Source organism: Leopardus geoffroyi, chromosome C1, assembly GCF_018350155.1.
Source record: "Leopardus geoffroyi isolate Oge1 chromosome C1, O.geoffroyi_Oge1_pat1.0, whole genome shotgun sequence".
Taxonomy (NCBI): domain Eukaryota; kingdom Metazoa; phylum Chordata; class Mammalia; order Carnivora; family Felidae; genus Leopardus; species Leopardus geoffroyi.
In genome coordinates this window covers 159,499,619-159,513,151 of record NC_059328.1, presented here as the reverse complement: position 1 = coordinate 159,513,151, position 13,533 = coordinate 159,499,619, and the positions used below count along the sequence as shown (strand labels likewise).

The following is a 13,533-nucleotide window of genomic DNA, read 5'->3' as shown; positions in this document are numbered from 1 at the left end:
AGAATCCCAAGTGGGATCCGCACTGTCAGTGCAGAGCCTGATGTGGGGCTCAGACTCACAAACTGTGAGATCATGACCCTGAGCCCAAACCAAGAGTCAGATGCTTAACTGAGTGCCCCCAGAAAGTGAAAGTCTAAACTGATTATTCTATTTTACAACTGGTAAAATTATTAATTTTTTTTTTTAATTCTACAGACTGATTTCATAGTGATTACTTGGGTGGTGTTCAACTGTCTCATTTACATATTTTGAAGACAGACTTTGGAATCAGGTAGACTCTTATTTCATAGCCTGACTTTACAACACATTACCTGTGTGATTTTGAGCCAATTTCCTCATTTGTAAAACAAATAATTTCATGTATTTGGGGGGCTATTACCAGTGTTAAGTGAGATGATGTTTGTAAAGCACTAGCACGAAGCCTATCATCAGCAGGTGGTCAATAAATACCTCTCTCTCCAGTCCTCCTTCCCTTTCTTTGACAAAAATATAGTTTTCTCTTCCCTGACCCAAATGTATATGAAAAAATAGCTAGCAATCTTTCCTCCGAGTCACCCCTAAACCATGGTGCTCAGGGGTGGGCAGATATTTACTATGAATCAAACAGAGCACGTTAGAACAGGGATGGGTAGGAGTTCAACTGTGGGTCGGCTGATGGACTGGGCAGAGGTGTCCTAGGGCACCATGTTAGGGGGATGCCAAGGCTGTGAAGGCAATATGCCTGGGCTGAGGAGCCAGGGCCACAGCTGGGGCTGGACATCCCATCTCCGTGCCCCACCTCCTCACATTCTCCTCTCCTCTTCCACTTTCTCTCCTTCTCATTCATTATTTTCTACATTCTTATTTGTTTTTTCTGCTTCATCATTATCATTAACATAACATAGTCCCACTAAATTTGTTTTAAGGAACCTCCCAGCAGGGACACAGTTTTAATTCAGCCACTGATTTTCATCGAGTAGGCTGGGCAGCCAATCCAAAGGTCCAGAGCGGCAGCCCTTCTCAACCGCATCGACACTGTCTCCCTTCAAACATCTTTCTTGTTATTTTCCTTTGCCATTTCTTCCTGCACTGTTCCCACAGCATGGCCATTGCCCACTGGGATTCTATGTCCTCATGGGTTGTTTCCTGAAACTGAATTAGCTCATGTGATAAGTGATGATACTCAGTTCATTTCGCAAGAGCTAACATTTGTTGCAGGCTTAAAACTGCAAACACACCTTTCCATGGCAATGGAATTAAAGGGTTCTCGGTGTCTTACCTGTTTCTAATCAGTTACTTCTGTACTTGCTAATCCTTAAACTACAATCTTGAGGAAGAAGCTGGGTAGCAAATGAGGAATGGGTGGGTTGTGGGGAACTAAAAGTATCCAAATTCAACTCAGCCCCTTAGTCATTCAGTCACTCCCTCCTTCAATTAGTAAACATTAGATTTATTTTCTGTGACAAGCATAATTAATGTCTCTCTCATTCCATTCCCACTTCTTCCTGGCTGAAAAAACACTAGTTTTCCTTTGGGTTACAATCTTCCTAGCCCCAGTCCTGTTCCCTACTTTCTAAGCCTCTCTCTGCTGTGAAGAATGATCACACAAGTCTGTTCAGGCTAATGAGAAGTTTGTGAAATGGCTTCTGGGAAAACGTTTTCTTTCCTAATAAAAGTCGGGCAAATGTGGCTGGCTTAGTCATTCATCTTGTCCCTTTCTTCCTTTGAATGAAGACGTGATGTCTAGAGAGACAGCAGCCCCATGAAACTATATGCCAACCCACACAGTAAAGATGGTAAAAAGGAATGAAAGGAGGTCAGAAGGCGTTCAGGACCCTGGTGACATCACTGAACACGTAAACTAAGATTAAAAATAGCTTACATCTTAATCTCTTTTTGCGAGAAACAAACAAATTTTTGTCAGTAGTTTTCAATTTGGGCAGTTTTGCCCCCAGGGCACATGTGGCAATATCTGGAGATATTTTTTTTTATTGTTGTGATTTGGCAGTACTGAGGAGGTTATTGGCATCTTAATACAAGGAAGCTTCAGAGGGAAGGTGACTGGGCTAGAGATTAAAAGGTGGGGAGGAGGTGACCAGGTAAAGACTTTCCACCAGAGAAAATAGGAGGTGTAAAGGCCAGCATTGTGTATGGGCCTGGAGGGTCCAAGGTTAGACTGATGGTAGTCTAGGGTGTGTAAGAGAGAATAGTGGGGGAAAAAATGAGAATAGTTGGTTGGTGTATTATAAGAAGCCTTGCCTGCTGAGCTGAAGGCTTTGGGTTCTATTCTGTAGGCAATGAGGAGCAGACCAGTTTTATTCACAAGAATGACATGATTATCTTTATATTTTTAGCAACATAACTAGTGGCAGTGTAAGGAATTATGTCCAATAAACAGGCTGGGGTTGGGAAGACACATTTGGAGGCTAGGCAAAAATTCAGCTGAGATACTACCATTTGCATTCTGAAAAGTATGGCAGGAAGTAGTCAAAAGGAGAAAATATATATTTAGGATGTCCTGTGTCACATGTTCTTTTGTAATCCATCCAGTACATGTTTTCTATTAACCCAATGATGCTAAAGACAAGAATGCGCCTTCTCTGTGTTCTCAGCACCTTGTACAGAACTTGCCATATAGGTAGGTCCTCATTGTACATTTTCTCTTGATAACAGGGAGGATATATCCATGGCCAGGATCTAAGAAGCCCTGTAGGTGAGTGGCTAATGGGATATGTATATCCACCACTTGGATTCATCCAGGAACTACTCGGGAAAGAGCCAAAAGGAGTACAAAGTCACAGGCTGAAGTCCAAATATGAAAGACTTGAAAATCAAGGTCAAATTTAAAAGCGTCTGGATGTCTAGAGTCACTCCGGACCCTCTACTGACAAAAATATCTGGATCTCAAAGGATCCAGATCTAGAATCCAAAAAAAGTCAATTTGCCAACTCTGGAGATGCCTTCAGTGAGGAGTTTTGTATATCATTTCCTTTAGAGTATATGTAAATAATAGTGGTAACAATAAAGCACCTTCGCTGAGGGGATGGAGGTTTAGAATAATTTGTTCCACATTTTTTGAGTACCTACTCTGTGCCAGGCATTCTATTAGAGATGTGGATATATACATAAAGGCGGAGGTGCATAAATGACCTTTTAGGAGACACTTTTTTCATGAGGGCATCCTTGATTCTTCATAAATGTTCAGGAGTGACAACTGTGTCCATAATCCTTGGCATTCAGAAGGCTTCTCGGTAGCTGCTAGTGATTCTGCTACTACTTGGAAAGTAATTATAAAATCAGGTAACTCATTCACAAAAAAGTCACATCAGAACCAATATAAAGGTCCTAATAAATGTGGTTCCTTTTAAAGATCACTCATTACCCAACTCCTTGGGATGTTACTTCCCTAAGAATGCTCTTTTGTCACAAACATTTCAAGGACTCATTTTTAGAACCTAAATCTGAACTTCCACTTAAAAACTGGCCTCAAAGTTGGTAAATTTTTGTCATGTACATGTGTTAATTTTCAGAAATAGCTAAGATTAATTCAGGGCCAAGTCTAATGGAAAAGGTGGTCAAACTGGGTGTTCCCAGAAGTCAAATAAAATAATTGTGTGCTTAGTTCTGAAGGAAGTTCCAAATAATAAATACTTTCAATAACAGCATAGTTTGTTGGAAATAATATATGTGTGTTTCTGCAGCTGCTGAGAGGATCACCCCCACTCTCAACGATTATGAAAAACTAGTATCAGTTGCATTAAGCCATACATTTAGACTCAAATTCTTCTGTGTAACTGTATATTCTTTCTGTCACTGCCAGGAAATTCTACAAGTTTACAATACTGCATTGACCTCATATTAATTACAAAGGGAAAACATAGGAAAAGAATAATGAGAAATAGTAAACTACTGACAGGGAAGATCTTAAAGAAAATTGAAAGTGTTATGTACATTAGGGAGATCTCAAATAGTCCTAGGATTGCAACATACAAAATTCCACATGAAAGATAAGTAATCTTTCTTAGGTGGAAATTCCCTGTATCATGGGGTGTAAAACTGCGATGTCCTGAGTCAGGGGAGTAAATGTCATTCTGCTTAACAGACATTGATTTAACAACTATTATGAATTGAGTCCTGGGACATACAGTTCTCCCTCTGTTGGGAAAATAAGGAAAGTTGTGCACCATAAGATGGCTGATGGGACTAGCATAAACTCTAGTTAGAGACTCCTCTTCCGGGTTCTTCCTGCTCTGTTTGCTGCACACGCAAAAACCACCATGAATGCGCAAGATGACGTTATAAACTACCCCTCCCACTTGCATTCAGGGCTCAGATCTCTGGAGAAGGATCTCCTCTGAGCCCGCCAGTGTAAAATAAAACTCCGATCCACCAAGATCTCCGAGTGCCACTTGGTTTTTCCGCCAGTGATCCAGTCTGGTTCCATAACACCTCCTGTAAGCCTAAGTGTGGGAAGCAGGCATTTCTGGAAGACTCAGAGGCCAAGTAAAGCCAAGGAATCTGCATGCAATCTCTCAAAATCTTCAGGATGTGGGTTCTATGTATTCCTGCCTTCTCACGCAGACAAGGAAATATCTTTTACAGAAATGTCAAGTGACTTGCCAAATACTATATTCACAAGTAGATTAGAACTCTGATCTCATTACTAAATTGCACTATTTGTTGCAATAGTTTAATAAATGAATGATGAGACTTTGAATTGAATGTGCAGTTCTATCTTACAGACATTTGCCAGAACACATCCCAACACATGCTGTCCTATACGTTTGCCCCAGTAGACACTTTCTCCTGGACCATGCTTCAGGGACCAATGACCATGAAGCCCATGAACATTCACAGTCATTACCGTGCTGGCCCTCAATAGTATGACTTCAAAAGGCTTCAGCTACCTGCCCAGCATTGCCAGGTGACTTCTCTCATACCTATCCTAGAATAAATACTTCCAACCCACCTGGCCCCACTGATGAGAAGGTGTTTAGAACGACCTCTCTCCTCCAAGGCTCCATGAATGGAAAATAGGAAGGACACTTGCAAGTTTTGCCAGAAAAGGATGATGGGGTGAGGAAGTATTTTAGGTTTGGCCAAGTGGCAGATTTGGGTGACTTGGGGAAGTCTTTCCCCATTCTGGAACCCGACAACATAATCCCCCAAACACAGTCTTTCAAGATTCAGTCCCAAATGCCAGAAAATACAAAACGGTAAAGAGTAACATTAAACAAGTCTTTATCTTTTATTTATCTCCACCCGATATACCTTGAATGACTCTGTTCCCTGCCTTTGATTGTTTTGTCTGCATTTCCTGCTAAGAGTTTACAAAACAGCACTCCTGAGCAGGAAGATAAGAGGCGCACCTATTTGTTGAATAACATCAAGGAAGAAACTGCTAACTCATCCATTTTGTTGTTAAATTGCTCAAAAGGATCAAAATACCAATTAACTTGCTGGCTCAGAAATCTTTGATACCCTCAGATTTACTGACATTTTGAAATTCTTGTTCATACTTGCCTAATGGCTTTCTGATTACGAACAAAGAAGTGCCAATCTGTTTAGCATTTGACCTGTTTTCTTAAATATTTTTATGTATTCCATAGTTAGTGGCTAAAAATACTTGACTAGACACATTCATGTGCTAAAATAGTCTTTTTTTTTCTTGTTCCACCTCCAAATTTAAGAGGAAAAAGGAGTTCAAAGACACTTCTTTTTAAAAAACCATTTCATTATTTTTAATTTAAAACCTCTCATTGCAAGGAATTTTTTTTGCCTTTTCTTCTCCATGAAATGCAGTGGCATTTGGAAGACTCAAAGAAGCAAGATACCATATTAGGATCCATTCTTCCCAGAGAAAAAGTTGGAAAAATGACCTTGGGCATAAGTTTCAGAAAGGAGGTAAAAAGAAACTACAGATGACTGATGGGGTGCAGATTTTATAATGGGTTTTAACTTTCCTCTCTGGGTGTCCTCAGCTAGCAGTGCACCTCACAGGTGGTTTTTTGTTATTGTTGCCCTCTATTTCCTCACAGAAAGTTTTGTAAAAATTCTACCCATAATCCCATAAAACACAATGCATCCCCATGGCCGTTGTATAGAAAAGAAGAGGTTTGGGGCACCTTGGGAGGCTCAGTCAGTTAAGCGTCTGACTTCAGCTCAGGCCATGATCTCACTGCTCATGGGTTCGAGCCCCACGTTGGCTTCTGACAGCTCGGTGCCTGGAGCCTGTTTCGGATTCTGTGCCTCCCTCTGTCTCTGCCCCTCCCCCACACTCACTTGCACAGGCTCCTGTGTGTGCGTGTGTGTGTGTGTGTGTGTGTGTGTGTGTATGTGTGTGTGTGTGAGTGCACGCGCGCTCTCTCTCTCTCTCAAAAATAAATAAGCATTAAAAAAAGAAAAGAAGAGGTTTTCACTCCTAAGTAAAGTCAATTTCTGGGTCTAAAAAGCTCCAAAGCAATTTATTTCAATACACACTGCTTGAATCCAGTGGACTGAGGAGTTTAAACGTGTGGACGCTAAAGACTGCATGGGTTCAAATTTCTGTTCTACAGATTTCTGTTCTACTATTTACTCATGGGACCTTGGGAAAGTCACTTACATTTCTGTGCCTCAATTTCCTCATCCATAATATGGGAATAATAACAGCATAGCTTACAGGGTTGTTCTACGGAACAAATGAGATTATATATCTAGGACATTCTAAGTGCTATGTAAATGTTAGTTATCCTATTATTCAGGCCATTGTTTTAGCATGCGAGAGGATTGGGTGCCTGGGTTCTACTAGGATCTTGACCCACTTGTGGAGGAATACTTGTATCCTACCAATTCAGTATCTGGAGGTTTTAAAATCTAAGGATATATGTAACATACAAATATCTATGGACATTTTAATTTTTTTTAAGTGATCAGAGGGTGCTTACTCTGTCCTCCAGACCACTGCAATTCAGTTGAAGCACAATAAAAATGCAACAGTTAAACAAGTAAATGGCAGCTGGTAACTAGCCAATTATATGTTAGGAGGCAAAGAGGCAGAAGCAGCAATCCCAGGGGACAGGGATAGCCACAGCATGGCCATGTTAACATAATGTATATCCCGAGATGCTGGCCTGACCTTTTCACAAACTCTTCAAAGAGGATGCGGTGGGAATACCCCTGCCTGCGGATGCTGACTGTCTCCAGGATCCCTGTGGAGCGGAGCTGGGCCAGCACACTCTCTCGGGAGAACTTCAGGGCCTCTCGGTCATCATTGGGTTTAATGCAGCGCACAAAGTGGGGCTGTCCGACCACCATTTTAGAGAGCAGATCCATCAGAGAATACTACCAGGGGAAAAAATACACATGAAATAAGGTTACCACAAACATAAAGGATAATTACAACGTAGGCCTACCAGGGGCCTCTAGAGCCGTTTATGGGCTTGCAAACAACTCACACACCTTTTTGAGGCCGAAAAAGACACCAGCAATAGGGGGTGATAATATAGGTTCTGATGAGTACTTCTAGCTGTCTGTGGACTCAAAAGCATTCTTTAAACATCACCTAGTGCAAGCAATATCCCTATGTGGCAGAGACATAGCTAAGATCATGCTTGGGCTATTCTAACTCCATCGCCAGAACGAGAGTCTTTGGTATTCCAAGGCAATGCTCCCCAAACTGTACCTGTAATTTAAAATGTCTAGCTTTTAGGAAAGGGGTCAGTTGCTTCAACCTAAGAACCACCAGAAAGTCTAAGCAAATCCTACTGATACCACTGGTAATGAAGCAGAAGAAAGACAAGAAAATGAGAGAAGGAGGGCAAAGAAAACTGGAGAAAAGGAGATTATTTTGAAGCTCAACTAATACACATCGAGTGGCTGGCAGGGGGCTCTCACAGAAAGGGGGCACATGGAAAAGCTGAGCACTGCTTGTGTGGGGATGGCCTCAGCTAATCCTCAGGGGCATCTACTTTTGGAGCTTCTCTTTTGGATATACCTTCAGGGGCAATTACAGGCCACCCAGGAGATCAGTCCCATTATTCCATAATCACACCTCCTACTGATCCACAATGGTGTTACCTACTTGCCAAAGTATTCTGTTTCTCAAAATTAACATTTGAGGTCCAGTATTTTGAGGACACCAAACTGGTTGTCATGGGTATAGTTCTGAAAACCCGTAAGACAGAGGTGGCTTTTCTTAAGACAGGTACTCTAAGATCTTGATGATTTCACAGGGTTGTTCAGAGCCTTCAAAACCCATGATACACACACACACACACACACACACACACACACACACACACACACAACCAAGACACTAGGAGGATACAGCCACCAAAGGAGACAGGATCAGGATAGGTCTCGAGAAAAGAAATAGGTGGCAGTTAGAAATGTCCAACCATGAGAGTGATGAGGCAGGAGCTGAATGTCCACCTGCTAGAGAAGCTGTAGCAGGAACTGCTGCATGGATGGACTGCTGGACTCAAAGGTCTCTGAGCCCAATTTTAGTCTACTTCTGAAGTACAACTGGCTAGGTCAGACTTCTTGGCTCTGGATCCTTCTTAAACTTACTAGCTTTCCATGCAGCTTTCCATCCATGGTGCTGGCTCCAAGGTCCCATCCTTCATCCTGCCTTGGCAACTCCAGCTCATGACCACTTGACTTCTCATCCCTGGGGATCCCCTTCCTATTGCTACCCCACCTTACAACCAGTAATTCCATCTTTGGAATTACTGAGACCAGTAATTCCATCTTTGGCCTCATCACATCTCTACCACAAAGGTGCCTAGACCTTAGCTCCCAGTGGTGGTACATGATCTCTAAGGGGCTTCTAACCCCAGTGCTTTATAATTTGAAGATAAACAAATATGTGCAAATTGGTACAAAGTTCTGCATCTTATCTTACCTACATAATGTGCATTTAAATAGAGCCCTTCTAGGCACAACATTTTTACTCAAAAGAGTCATTTTACTAAATGAAATATCAAGAATTGGGGCAGCAGAGATGGGAAATAATTGGGCTTTGCAATGGATCAATTCGATCTAGGAAAATGAAGTCAAAACTAAGATTCCCTCAGGATCTGAACTTAATAAGCCACCTTCTGTAATTTTATTAACTACTTTATTTTTCAGTAAATATGCTAGAAAAGTGGCCGGTTCCAGTAACTTTAAGGCCAAGAAACAGCTCAAATGCCAACAGAATCAATACATTCAATGGACAGGGTTATGTGCCAGGGACAAAGAGTGCTGCCCCCCGCCGGTAGACATGTGGGATTTCATCTGATCTTTCTGGAATCAGAGAACCTTATACTTGGAGGTAGGCTCCCCACTACATTTTTCTCTCCTCACACTCCCACCTTTCTTAACTGACTCTAATGCTTTGCTCTTATTTCAATGATCCTATAATATCTGGGCCTTTTATGGGAAGGGTTGGTAAGTCCTTTCTGGAAATAGGCAGAGCAGAGACCAAAAAGACTCCATACCCGGAAATAAGAAGCCATGGTCTGCCTCTTCATGTTGGTGGTTTCTTCTGGATGCCGTATCACCTCCAGAGTGTCCACCTGGAGCAGAGGCAGAGGGAAGTGGTTTGAGGATATAGATATTTTCCAGATTTTCCAAAATGTAAAAGGCTTTTTGGTTAAATACCTGAGGGACCTTGAAGTGTAGAACCCAACAGTGCATACTACGGGGAGAAGAGTTAAGACTTATAAAAGAAAAACAGAATTTGCACTGTTCTACTCACTTGGGAAGGACCACACTCTGCAAAGTATCATACGATCTCAGTATAAACACCACTCACTGTTATTTCTTTATTTCTTGATGTTCTAATGCGCCCCTGTTAAATTCTCCAATAATGTCACACGAGACCAAACTATTCCTTAAGAGAAAACTGGGCAATGACCCATGAGGCTGGGTGATTATAAAGACATGGGCCCAAAGCCCGGTTTGAACCACAGGGAATTCGATGAGCTCCAGTCACCTTCCTGCCATCAAACCCTGCCTCTGCCACCCCTCCCACCTCCCACCCTGCAGACTGGAGCTTGGGATACACCTGTTCCCAATCATCTATTCTAACTACCTAGGATGACTAGAAGGAATTTATGAATGACACCAATTGGAGGAGACAGCCCATGTTTTGTTACCATGCCTCAACAATAAAAACCCTGCTCCTACACATACAAAGCTATTTGGTTTGCAGAGTGCACGGGTGCCATTTGAGCACCAGCCTCTGCCATGGCAGCCTCCCATCTGCTCTGAACAGGTGGCAAGGGTATGAAGCAGGAATGTCTGAACTGGAAGATGCTGCTGTCAGCAAGTATGTTCTGCTTGGTGGACTGCTGTCCAGGCGGCCACCTCCCCATGGGGTGAGGATGTCTGTGGCCTCGTTCAACAAAAGTGAAAAGTGGGCGCTAGAAGGGCCGAGGGCATGGGGATGGGGCCAAAAATTGAGGCCTACCACAATGGGTATTTAGGAGACTGTCCAAAATGGAAGGAAACACTTCAATTGGCTTAGATAAAGAAAACAGGTTTATTTAAGAAAGGGAATTAATGGGGAGTTAAGTTTTCAATCACTAGAAAAGCAACCTAAATAGTGAGCAGGAAAATGGGGAGATCTCTGCACGAAGTGATGTCAGGGGGCAGTGCAGCTTCCTTTTTCTAGGCTGCATATTGGAGGCATTCCCAAGGCCATCAGTTCATTTGTATGCAGCTGAAGAAGCAATGGTACAACAGCCTGTAGGTTTGACTTTTTTACTTTTTTAATGAGAAAGGAGGAAATGGAAGCACAGTGTTGAGAAGGAAGACTGTTCTAATATAGAAAAAGGAAAAACAAACACAAACACACCTGCTCCCACCTGCTGAGACTATACCGCACTTTCTCTGTGGGCATCTGCCAGGACCCACTGAAGGTTATCTTCCCCCATCACACCCCCATTTGGAGAATGGAGCTCAGAGCTGGTGAGGTTTAGGGCAAGCCAATCAGGACTGAAGGAAAGAGGATCTTGGCCAGGGTCCGCCTTTCATCAAATTGTAAATTCTAAGTTTTCTTGAACTTTTTTTCTCCTTATTGTCTTTCTCCCCAACCTGACCTTCATACACATGTATACACACATACTCTAAACCTGGGAATTTCTCCACCACCTGGGAATTTCTCTACCACCTCTGAATAAAAGGAACCCTACATTAGTTTGAACCTTGCTTTTCCACTTTCGTTTCCTTCCCTTTTTATTCAAACTAGTCAGTGAGTGGCAGCCCTTCAGGCTCAAGGACACAGGCAAAGAGCAGCTTAAAAACTCATCCCTATTTCTCTATTAGTAGGATTTACCTGTTACCTTCCCTCAGAATATACAATGGGCCTTGGCATTTGAGGATTTAACAGTTTAGTGATCAGAAAGCCCTTGATGGATATTCATTCTGCTGGGACATAATTTAAAAGGTACAGTAACTACTGTTTTCAAGATTAGTACCTGTCCTCTGCAGTAAACTAGAAAAATACAGAATGAAGCAATGATTTGCACTCCAACAGTTATAAAGCTGCTGGGATCCCCTATCTAGCCACCCAGTATGACCTTAAGTTCTGTCCTTCTACTGACATACACAGTAACTCTTGGGAAGTAAGTAAAAACCTGTTTGGTATTACATACAGCCTGCAAGTGCTAATGCTTGTCCACAGTTTATCACCTGCACATTTAGCACTATAGTTTAAAGAATAAATAGCATGCCATTGAGGTATTTTCTAATTTAAGAATCTGGAAAGGTCTTGTGTTGGTCAAGGATCTCTTGCATTGTCACAAGGTTCTTCTGAACATGGAGTGGATCTAAAAGAGGGACTTTTGGACAAGGGACATACCAGAAGTTGAGTCTCTTGGTCCTTCAAACTAGGAGACTAGGTGCAAAGCTCTTGTCTGCACCAGATCTACCATGAATTCCAAGGAACTACCCGCCCCCCCCCATTCAAAACCAAAACAGAAGTGAAGGTTGTTGTCTGACCTAAGAGTTTGTCTTCCTGAGCTAATTTAGTTAACAGTAGCCTCATTCAATTAAAAAAAAAATCTCTTAGAATTCGAAAAGTAGATTTCATTAGGGATATCATCTAGCAAATAGTTCTTCCCAAAGGTGAGAAATTCACAAGAACCAGTTTTCTCCAAAGTGTCTTATAAATTTTCACCTTAGATAGGAGGAAAAGGCACTAGAAGAGCTATCCTAGACCCACAGGTTATATGCTATAGAGAACAGAGTTTTGGAACTGGACATACCTGGTTCATATTCTAGCTCCTCCACTTACTATCTGTGTGCACTTAGGCTTAGTTATTTAAATTCTGAAAGCTTCTGTTTTCTCTATTAGTAAAATTGGTTAGTAAGAGTTACTGCCTTGTACACATACAAGAAGTGACATAAGTTTCCCTTCCATTATTACCATGATTACCATTACTGATTTAGTTTTAGTTTTGTGATGAATGTCAAAGATGCAGGGTTTTCTTTAATGGTAGATGACAGGTTCTAGCACCCATAAAATACAGCAAGATCTTTTTACTCATTGGCAGAGAAAATACTTCCAATGAAACCAATTTTTAAAATGATCGGTAGAACCAATATTCTGGACCAAACCACTGTCTGTCTAATCCAGTATCCTTTCTCTTCCAATGCCAATTTATACAACACTATAAGTCAACTGGAGCTGAGCAATCCTGCTTTCTGCCCACATGACAAATGTCCTGCCCAATTCCTTGTGAGAGGTACTGGTTAGCGTTCAAGGTAGTCCTGAGTCAGCTTTATAAATTGTAATACTCCAAGTCCACAGGAAATGAGCAAGTTTCAGTACATGTATGGACTCCACAGATGGGGTTTTAGATAGTTACCAAACATGTGTAATAAAACATCTATTGTTTCAATGTAAAATCACAGTAGTAACCACTTTGCTTATATTGCCATTGAAGTCTCAGAATGACCCTATGAGGTTAGTACTATGATTATTCCTGTTGTACATATGAGGAGGTTAAGGTTCAGAGATCTTAGGAAAATCTTCCAGAGTCCCTGCAGCTAGTAATTGGCCATGTCTACATCTGAACCCGGTTCTGTCTGATTCTAAAATTTTACCTCTAAAACATTATAAACTGACTTTCTATATGATTTGGTAGAATTTATAAAATTGGTCTGAAAGCATTATTTTATTAAAAAGACTTGCCTCATCTGTCAACTAAATTTACTCTAGGATAGAGACATAGATTCCAAAAAAGTCTCATAAACTATCTAGATTTCAGCAATAAATGAAAAACTGATTTTTTTTTCTCAGTCTTAGTAAGTGCCCATTATTTGCATCCTGAAACCTTAGAAGTACTTACATCCATCTTCTGGACAACATCTTTTGTCAAGAATTTTTACTGCTATCAAATGATCTGTCTACCCCTTAAGGAAGAAAGCCCAATGACATCACTCCTCTCAAAGCCTCCACAGCCCTGAACGGAAAAGCAAGACTGGCTTTGAAACCATCCTAATGTGGTGGCGCTGAATGGTGTTGGAGCCAGCCTCCTAGATCACCTCTGTTATTTTATCTTGGATAAATCAGAGAGCGGAGAG

At 41.6% G+C, this 13,533-nt stretch overlaps 1 protein-coding gene across 6 annotated transcripts in view; it reads right to left on the bottom strand.

Annotated features, from left to right (window-relative positions):
- MYO3B (myosin IIIB) overlaps positions 1-13,533 on the bottom strand; it is a 490,117-nt gene that overhangs the window by 156,414 nt on the left and 320,170 nt on the right. For all 6 annotated transcript variants that reach the window (XR_006712951.1, XM_045480150.1, XM_045480152.1 and 3 more), the window contains 2 exons: positions 9,441-9,518; positions 7,097-7,302 (listed from right to left, as the gene is read on the bottom strand). Coding sequence is in view for 5 of the 6 variants with exons in the window: in XM_045480150.1 (XP_045336106.1) it covers positions 7,097-7,302; positions 9,441-9,518 (284 nt within the window). In the remaining variant the exon portion in view is untranslated. The remainder of the gene's footprint in view (positions 1-7,096; positions 7,303-9,440; positions 9,519-13,533) is intronic.